The following is a 10,210-nucleotide window of genomic DNA, read 5'->3' as shown; positions in this document are numbered from 1 at the left end:
GAGTTACCAGTGCAACTTCCATCCACCAGAGTGTTGAATATAGATATGATATTTCAAAAGGAAATACTCCCACATTGCTTGGTCGTCCACCTAAATGTAGAGCCTTTATATATTAAAGTGCTCCTTAATCTTCTAAAGAGGCAAGGAATGGGTAGTGGGTTTGTGCACATGAGAATGGGATCAAATCTAGAAATATTTATATTTTTGATTACATTAAATTTTTCTTAAAATTAATTAAAGAAACCTTATTCGAAAATGACCGTTTTTCCATTTCAAAATTCAAACTTGATTCTATTTTGAAAACCGATCAAATCTTATTGCTAAAAAATCGGATTAGTTTTCTTTAATTATACAGATTTATTCTCTTAATTAATTCGGGTTAATTTCCTTATTAGAGTTTTTGAGACTCTATAGATACTGGCACGTCTTTTTAATTAAAATTCCTAAATGCTTTACTCTCTCACTCTCTGAGTTCTCATCATCTTCAACTGCCAGTTATGCTCTTCAGATCACTGAGACGACCTTGTTGTATCATGGGAGGCTTGCTCGTATCCCGCGAATAAGTCCTTAAGGTTAGTGACATCACACGCCTCAGGGAAACTTTACTAACGTGCTTCTTCAGTGTTTCAGGTTTATTCAGGTTGCGTCCGCGTTCAATTACAACACAGAGTACGATGCCACCTTACCATTCTTTCATTTTGAGCTCTCATATTTCCTAGAGTATAAGCCATGCAAATTGATGTTGCTAAAGTTTGGACCTACCTTCCCGAAAAGAAGTTAGATAGTCTTTCATTTTGAATAACATTTAGGCTCCGGGCTCTCCAATTCCACCAGAGTGTAGCGAGGAAGTTATAGTTATTATTCATGTTGGCTCCATGATGTAGCCAGTCACCAACGTCATCTTTCATAAAGAAGTAATTAGCACCAAAACCAAGGGATATCCATAACATTCGTGGAGTATCACAGTCCCTTATTGCATGTAGAAAAGTTTCTACTTCCTTTCCACAACGTGGGCAAATATGGGTGATATCCATGCCCCTATGAGCAAGGGTCTCATTTGTTGGAGCAGAATTTTGACAGGCCAGCCAGCACACAATTTGATCTTCTCTGGTGCACGGAGTTTCCATATCCAGTTCCAAGCACTTTGGGTTTGGATTTTTATCCTTTGAGTCAACAGTCATTTGTAACCATGTTTGGCCTTGTATATACCATCGGAATTATCTTTCCGAATCCAAGTATTATCAACTTGAGAGTGAAAATGTGGTTTCAGGGACAAGATTGTCTTTCTCGCCACTTCAGGTAGAGTCGTGTATAGTTTGTGTAGCGTCCAACTACCCTCATCAAACATATCTTTAACCATTAGATGAGTGTCTTGAGTGTGTACATAGCTAGGGTGGGTATTGACAGAGTACTCCATGATGGGTCCAAGGATAGTACCAAAAAAAAACTTCTCCTGATCCCATTCTGAAGGTGTACCCGTCGCAAAGTGTACGTATTTAAAGCCTTCACAGTAGAGTTCCCAACATATGATCCCTTCTTATACTACCCAAAAGAATGTGGTATTCTTTCAGATACTTACGTATGCATTGCACCCAAAATTGATTTTTCTTATGTGGATATCCCAAACAATTTTTCCAAGCATAGAGACATTAGCTTCGTGAGTACTACGCCTCACCCCAAGGCCCCCTACGTTCTTTGGTCTTGCCAATTTAATTTATCCCAAGCCACTAGGTGGATTCCTTTTGATCCTGAACCTTTCAAAAGGACAAAGCTCTGAATTTTGCTTGATTGATTTTCAGTCCCGAAGCATTGGCAAACTTCTCCAAAATATCCATAACAACTCTTACTTGCCGACCTTTTGCTTTGGAGAAGAGCAGGACATCATCCACAAAGAGAAGGTGGGAGATTAGAGAGCCAGTTTTAGACATTTTAATATGCCAAACTCCATTTTGTACTTCATGAAGAATCCTCAACGAGAGTTTTTCCATGCATAGGACAAAAAGATAAGGGGATAGAGATCCCCTTGTCTTAGTCCTCTAGTTGGATGAAAGGGTGCAAATCTATTGCCATTCCAAATGAAAGAAAGGTGGATGATTTAACACACTGCATGATTAAGTTGATCGTTTTGTTTTGAAACCCGAACTCGCGCAGACAACCTTGGACAAAGTTCCATAACTTTCGTAATGAGCTGATATAGAGTGTTACATAAGCTGATTGGGCGAAATTCTTTAAAGCTCTTTGGATTTTCCACCTTGGGAATAGTAGCTAACAAGGTGTCAGCGATGGATGGATTAAAGGTTCCCGTCTCGAAGGCTTGCTTCTTAACATCCAAACATCGTTTAGAGAAGATTGGCTGGAACCCGTCTGGACTCGGTGCTTTATAGGGTTTCATGCAGTTAAGATCACATGAAACTTCTTCCTTTGTTACAGGTTGTGTTAGCATATTTTTATCGTTTTCGTCCAGATGAGGTATATGAGAACAAGAGAAGCTGTAATTTCTTTGCTTATTGCAGAAAAGGTTCTTCAAATTTTTATTCGTCATTTTTGTAAACAAAAGATTGCATTAATATTTCTATTATGTATTCCAGTTTAATACTAATCGATCAAACCATGAATGAGACATGCACGTAAGTGTCATATTTTATTTAAATAAAACGATTTTAAATTTTTAAATGCAACACATTTCAATAAATGCCTCTTTTTTTTCCTATCACAACTCAAGTTTTAAATTTAAATGTCTTGACTTGATTCATTTATACCAGTCTTTGGACAAAGCTCTCTACTATATACTTCCCATTTTTGCTCGTTGTTGGGACTAGAGGAATCCAACACGTAAAGAAAAATAAAATAGTATGTTTAGAGAAAAAGAGAAAAGGGAGAATTTCATTTTATGAAATTACAAATCCATTTCTTTGCACGAGAGAATGATTATAACGCGCGATTTTCAATTTTGAGGCTTGAATAAAATTAATATTCCCTAATTTTATTGACCGATATTAGAAAATTATTCAATAAAATTCATTACACAATGGCCGTTTTTAACCAACGTAACGTACGTGTATAGGTTCAATCAAAGTAAAGTAATATATGATATTCGAAAGTGTATTGCTTTATGTTACGAATTTTTTCTTACAAAAACACAAAACACACAATCACCATAAAGTCAAACAAATAAATTAACGAATACAATAAACAGATGCACTAGTTGATGTGATGTATACATGCTCGGATCCCTATAGTTCCTGCTTCCATGCTTCATACTGGTCCAACTTATATTCATCAATCTGGAAGATATTAAGTTAATTAAAAGTATGTATAGGCAAACATTTTGTTATCATTAATTTGGATTTAGTATAAGGATGTTTATAAACTATTGACATGATTTTTATTTTCTCATACATTCTCCTTCAAGATAATTCTTTTTAAGATGTGGTGGAACACTAAACGTGATCATATATCATCTGCTGTCGTTTACATGAATTTTCACATCTTAATTTCTACACTCAACATATAGAAAAGAACCCTTTTTTTCAGATTACTATTAATTGGTTTTTTAGTCCGTGTCATACAGTTGAGAACTGTTTATATATATCTTGTAAGTACTTTTCTTTAACAAATATATACTTTTAAATGTATAAATCATGCTATGATTAAAAATTATAATAAGTAAATATTTTTAAATACATAAGTATACATAATAAATAATTTATATATATTGCAGTATATTTTTTAAAAAAAGATATTAAAATTTAATTTATAAATAACAATGATGGATTGAAATTTATAAATACATTATTCTTCAAAGAAGAACTTCTTATTAAAAATCTTACATAAACTAGATATATGATTATATTGATACATATAAGTGTGAAATAAATTTTATCTTACAAGTAAATTTTGTATGGTTATATTAGGTTCAAGACTCCGCTCTTAAGATGATTGTAAGTTGATTATGAGTCTAACTAATATGTTTATATTTTTATTTGATATAAAATCTTTAACACTTTTAAAAATGCTTTTATTAAAAAATAACTCCCCCAAAACACTCTAGTCTATAATTTAATTTATATGCAACAAGGATAATTACCTGTGAGAAGAGAATAAATATTATGGTATGTGTGAAATCATTTCCTTCTTGCAAAAGCCTGTTGTACAGTGGGCAACTTAACCCCAGTGGTTGGAGGTTTGGAGTTAGCGTCCTTAGGGGGTGGCCTTGTTGTAGGGGCAAGAATCTTCTGAATGCTTATCTTTTGGGTATTCATCCTGTTCCTGCGACCTGGCTAACTAAGATTGGTATTGCTGTTGCTTAATTTTGAGTATGGGATTAATTGGACAATAAATGTTGATGAAACATAGCAATGTGGCTTGTCTGTATTTATAGGCAATCCTGCATGGCTTCACCATTCTTTGCATGGAAACTTCCCAAGCGATGGTAATTTACGTAGAAATTTCAGCTACATTTCATGGTTTACGAACTTTTGAACTCTAGGATTTGCGTGAATGATCATATCATATATGTTAGCTTGTTGCTTAAGGAAATCTGCAGTGAATTTATACCGATATTGCATTGGCATGTAAATAATAATATAATAATAATTTATCAAAGATAACCAAGTTATATAGAAACCGTTACGAAAACTCTCACCGTCAAAGCTTTCGACTTTGAATACGCGTCATCATATCTCTCTGCATTTGCTTTTTCATTTCCCCCTATTTTCACTATACACATTAATTAATTAATAAATAACTCTTTCACTTAAAAAACCAAGTCAACTTAATAGTTAATAGACCGCGTCCCACAATTTTTGGCCCTTCTCCCCCTTCTTCATATTATTGTTTCTTTTTCTCATTTCGGAAATTATTGAAAAAATTCATTAGTGAAAAATTAGCATATTATGTCACCCCTTTTACGTCAGAAATACTTAAATCCGACGTAAAAAGAATGCGGTGACATTTTTATAATTTTTGCGAACTTTTTTACGTCGGACCCTACCAGGTCCGACGTAAAAAAGGACGCAAATTTAAATAAGAGAGCGCAAGGCACACCGCGCGCATTCACTCTTCCTCACTTTTCATTTTTTTCTCTCTAAACCCTCTCCCTCTCCTTTGTTACTGAATCGTTTTTTTTTTTGTCTTTTGCAGAGGGATGAATCCTTTGTTACTCATTTGCACATTGTTGTTGCTCCTCAGGTATGAATCAAGGTTTCCTTAACACTTTTCTACTTCGCATTGCTACTCTGGCTATCTGTTTTATTTGATTTTTTAGTTGTTCTATTTGTATAGGTAGTGAGCGTTTTCTTTTGGGTTGTTATACGGAGTTGAATGGCTTGTTCTGGAAGCAGAACGGCCCGTTCTCCAAGCAGAACGACCTGTTTTGCTTGGAGAACGGACCGTTCTGCTGACCTTTTTATGTTTTTTTTTTAAATTTTTTTCCTACTTTTTTACGTCGGATGTCGTAATGTACGACGTAAATTTACGTCGGTTTTGCGGATCCAACATAAAATTTACGTCTCCCACTTCTACGTCGGTATGTTTTCTGACGTAAAAAGCTAAAAATAACCGACGTAGTACATCTCTTTTGTACTAGTGATTACAGGCATTTTCTTTCTGCCCGTGCATGAATTTACATTGGCCACATTTTTTTTTGGAATATTATTTCGTTACACGTTAGCATAATCGCCCTAGCAATATATCCTAATATATTTGTAATGCAATTCATGGAAATTTGTAACGTAATTCAGCGAAATATGTAATAATTACGAGGCACGTCCCTTCCATATGCATTATAAAAAAAGCAACACATGGCATCATTTTAATTACATCAAAACAATATATACATTATAATTTGAAATTTGAACTTGATGTTACCCTGATCTACTTCTATATTTTTATGTTTTTGCTCTCTCGATGGACTCTGTAGCCAATTCACAATTTTTTTTTTCCATTTTATTGGGAATAATTCTTTTTTTATCCATTTCATTTAGTTTGAAAAATTATATTTCAAATGTTTTTTTTATATGATTCTTAGGATGTGAATTTGTCAAGTTTTCAAGAGTGAGTTGAAGGCTCTCTAAAGTGAATAGGAAAATAATTAGTAGAATGTTAAAAAGGTGAGGCATACTTTTCAAAGTTTTCCAAATCAAAATTTCATATAGTAATTAATGCTCAATATATGATCTTGGTGTGGAAATTACTTTAGAGTTACAAGAATATGTTCATGTTTTTACTACAGTTTCTAACCTCAACGTAAATGGTTAAGTATGCATCAAGAAGTGGACTATATTAAAGTTAACATATATAGAAGGAGATAGAAAAAAGCTTTTGAAGACCTTGATGCTCTAAAAGAAATTTTGAATAGTATTCATCCTTATCTTTTTTTTGAAACAGCAAAATAAAGTTTTAATTATATGGCTTTAAGGGTGCCAAAACCCTATGTACAAGATATTTGATTAGAAGTAATATAGTCTAGATGATTACACAATTGATAACCAAGAAGAGAAGAATAAAGATGATTTAAGCCCACAAGTGTTGTGCGGCACACAACCCATTACAAAACAACTGCATTTGTGGCCATGTGACTATGTCAATTTAAGCCCTTCTCCCTTGTCCCCTGTCGAATCTCCCTCGGCATCCAGCACATTGTGTTTCCTGCTTGTTGCTTGTCTTACCCCTAGGATCACATCCTTTATCACCCAAATGAAGTTAGGCACGTGCCAGGGTCGGCCTCCCATTGGGCATAGTTGAAGGTGAAAGCCTTGTCCATTTTTAGCCAAGACCATGTTGTATATTTGATTTTCTGTTGAAGATGCTCAATGTCCAATCTTTCTTGTCTAAAAATGATGTTATTTCTGACCAACCAAATGTTATAAACGATTGCGCACCACAAAATTTTCCAGCCTTTTGCTGCTTTTCCAAAAGAGATCCAGCACGGCAGCTGCATGAAATGTTGTTCAATATTTGAAGGTTGTACAGTAGATAAATTTGCCCACCCATAACATGCTTTCCAGAGTATGTCGATTGTGTTGCATACAAAGAACAAGTGGTGGCTTGTTTCTTGAGTCCCCTTGCAGAACCTGCATAGTTGATCCTCAAAAGAAACCCCAATATTTCTTTTTGAGATTATCAACAGTTGGCATTCCGTTTTGATGTAATCTCCAGATTAGAGTTGCTGCCTTAGGCGGGATTTTCAGCTTCCATAGCTGCTTGAGAACCGGTATCTCATCTCTTCCGTATTTCCATGATAGTTTTTCCTTGTAAGCTGAATTGACAGTGTATTTCTCATCCTGTCCCGGATCCCACACCCAGAAGTCTTGATGCATATTACTGAGTGAAACTTCTTGAAGCAATGATTCCAGTTCTTGTAGTTGAGTATCATCCCTTCGTAGCCATCTTCTTCTCCACTTGAGACCCCATATCCATAGTGCTCCGCTCCATGTCCCCATATTTTTAATTGTCCAGTGGTTCTGTAGCGAGTTCACATACAACCTTGGGAATTTATATGCCAGGGATATGTTACCTAGCCACTTGTCCTCCCAAAACTTGATCCTTTCCCCATCCATTAGCTTCCAAGTCATCATATTGTCAAACCATTGTTGCTCATTGTTTGACCCACATACCCGCCTTAGATCTTTCCACCAATATGAATGACTCCTTTTATCCTCACCTTCCACTAAGTTCCTCCAACCTCCATATTTCGATTCTAATAATTTTCCCCATAGGCTATTGGAGTCATGGAAAAGATTCCATCTCCACTTCCCTAGTAATGATTCATTGAACAGGATAATGTCTTTGATGCCTAGCCCCCCTTGATTTTTGCTTTGGAGCTTATCCATGCCACCTTTTTGTGATCCCTCATGTGTCCCCACAAGAAGTTCCGTTGTAACCTCACTAGCTGAAGATGGACTTTCTTAGGGATTCTGAAGAAAGACAAGTAGAATAAAGGGAGTGAAGAGAGGACAGAGTTAATCAGACAAGCTCTTCCAGCCAGCGATAGGAACTTATTTTTCCAGTGTGCAAGCTTTTTTTTTGAATTTTTGGATAACTGGGTTCCATGTTGCTAACTTTCTCGGGTTAGCACCAATTGGGAGCTCCAGATAGTTAAAAGGCATGTCCATAATCTTGCAGTTAAGTAGAGTTGCGAACCTAACCAAAACATGTTGATCAGTGCCAATTGCCCCACATCTGCTTTCGTGGAAATTAACCTTAAGTCCGGAGACTAGTTCAAAGCACCTAAGTATAGCCTTGATGGTTATTACATTAGAGAGCGATGCTTCGCCGAAGAATATAGTGTCATCAGCAAATTGGAGCAAGTTCACTTCCACCCTGTTGTTTCTTGTGCAATAGCTTGAGTACAAGTTATTTCTGATTGCACTCCTCATGAGACCAGCTAGCCCTTCTGCCACGATCACATACAAAAAAGGAGCTAGAGGATCTCCTTGCCTAATCCCTCTCTGCAGAGGGAATTCTTGAGTTGGAGATCCATTTACAAGCACGGATACATGCCCAGTCTTCATGCATTCCTCAATCCACCTTCTCCATTGGTTGCAAAACCCAAGCCTCTGAAGCATGTAGAGAAGAAAGTCCCAATTGACTGAGTCAAATGCTTTTTCATAGTCAACTTTGAGGACAAAACATTTATTTTTGCTTCTTTTTGCATCGTCAATGGTTTCATTTGCTACGAGGATGCTGTGTAATAGATTTCTGTTTCCAATGAAGGCACTTTGAGTCTGATAAATAACACTAGGGAGAACAACTTTAAGCCTATTCGACAGTAATTTGGCAAGAATTTTGTACATGGAGCCCACAAGAGAGATAGGCCTATACTCTCCAAGATTTGATGGTTGATCAACTTTTGGAATTAAAGCAATAAAGGAGGAATTGCAACCTTTAGGTATCTTCCCGTTAGCGTGGAATTCCTCAATATATTTACATACCTCGCCCTTCATTAGCCCCCAAAATGACTTGATGAAATTAAAGTTGAATCCATCTGGGCCTGGACTCTTTGTGCCTTCACAGTCCTAAACGACCTTTTTGATTTCTTCCTCTTCAAAAGTGGCTGTCAAGTTGGCGTTCTGCTCATCTGAGATTTGCTTAAAATCCACCCCATCAAGCATTGGCCTGTTCCAATCTTCTTGGAAAAATTTCACTACAAGAAAAATCAGCATTATCTACGGAATTTTTCCGTAGATAATGATGAAAATCCGTAGATAACTGATAATTATCTACGGATTATCTACGGAAAAAAATCCGTAGATAATAAGGTCGTAGATAACATTATCTACGGAAATTTTTCCGTAGATAACGTTATCTACGGATTTTATCTACGGATTTAGAATTTATCTACGGATGCGTTTATCTACGGATGCAGTTATCTACGGAAATTTCCGTAGGTAATTTATCTACGGAAATTTCCGTAGGTAATTTATCTACGGAAATTTCCGTAGGTAATTTATCTACAGAAATTTCCGTAGGTAAATTATCTACGGAAATTTCGTAGATAACTTACCTACGGAAATTTCCGTAGGTAACTTATCTACGGAATTTCCGTAGATAACTTACCTACGGAAATTTCCGTAGATAAATTACCTACGGAAATTTCCGTAGGTAACTTATCTACGGAATTTCCGTAGGTTATTTATCTACGGAAATTTCCGTAGGTAAGTTATCTACGGAATTATTTTTGCATAGCAATTATGCATAATTAGTTTCCATGTCATAGTGTAAAATAAGACTATTTTTGCATAAAATTATACATAATAAGGATCCAGCCACCAAAAACACCATTGTTTTTGCATTGAAAAAGTTCATGGCAGACCACCAAAGAAAAGCCACAAGAAAAGGGAAGAAAATACCTATCATGTAGCAAGTATATGTGCAGTTAACCTATAAAACAATTCTGGTCTTCCTATTTTTAATTAGGCAATTCTGGTTTCCCAATTTTGATCCAACCATCAAAATATCTAACAACTCAGATTCGCCACAGATTAAAACATAAAATAAAAAAAATAAAAAATCAACAATTTCTCTTTGATTATCAACACAACTACACAAGCACCAGCAACACAACTCGAAAACAAGATCCAATCAGAAAATAAAATGTAACAAAAAACTGCATAACAATAATAAAAAATGAAAACCAGCACCAAAATATCTAATAGCAACTCAGATTCAAAACAGTCAAACAATTCAAATCAAATAAAACAAAAAAAAT

At 35.6% G+C, this 10,210-nt stretch overlaps 1 protein-coding gene and 1 long non-coding RNA gene across 2 annotated transcripts; both read right to left on the bottom strand.

Annotated features, from left to right (window-relative positions):
• Positions 1-1,757: 1,757 nt before the first annotated feature.
• LOC145955177 (uncharacterized) lies at positions 1,758-2,542 on the bottom strand. The gene is made up of 2 exons (XM_083069885.1): positions 2,138-2,542; positions 1,758-2,036 (listed from the first exon to the last, which is right to left on the bottom strand). The coding sequence occupies exons 1-2, from the start codon at positions 2,540-2,542 to the stop codon at positions 1,758-1,760; spliced, it is 684 nt and encodes a 227-aa protein (XP_082926011.1).
• A 549-nt stretch (positions 2,543-3,091) lies between these two features.
• LOC145954519 (uncharacterized) lies at positions 3,092-5,235 on the bottom strand. Its single transcript, XR_014431759.1, has 2 exons — positions 4,088-5,235; positions 3,092-3,284 (listed from the first exon to the last, which is right to left on the bottom strand). It is a non-coding gene; the product is annotated as an uncharacterized LOC145954519 (long non-coding RNA).
• Between the last annotated feature and the right edge of the window lie 4,975 nt (positions 5,236-10,210).

Source organism: Cajanus cajan, chromosome 2, assembly GCF_000230855.2.
Source record: "Cajanus cajan strain Asha chromosome 2, NIPB_CcT2T_4, whole genome shotgun sequence".
Classification (NCBI taxonomy): Eukaryota; Viridiplantae; Streptophyta; class Magnoliopsida; order Fabales; family Fabaceae; genus Cajanus; species Cajanus cajan.
This window is presented reverse-complemented; position numbering and strand designations above follow the sequence as displayed.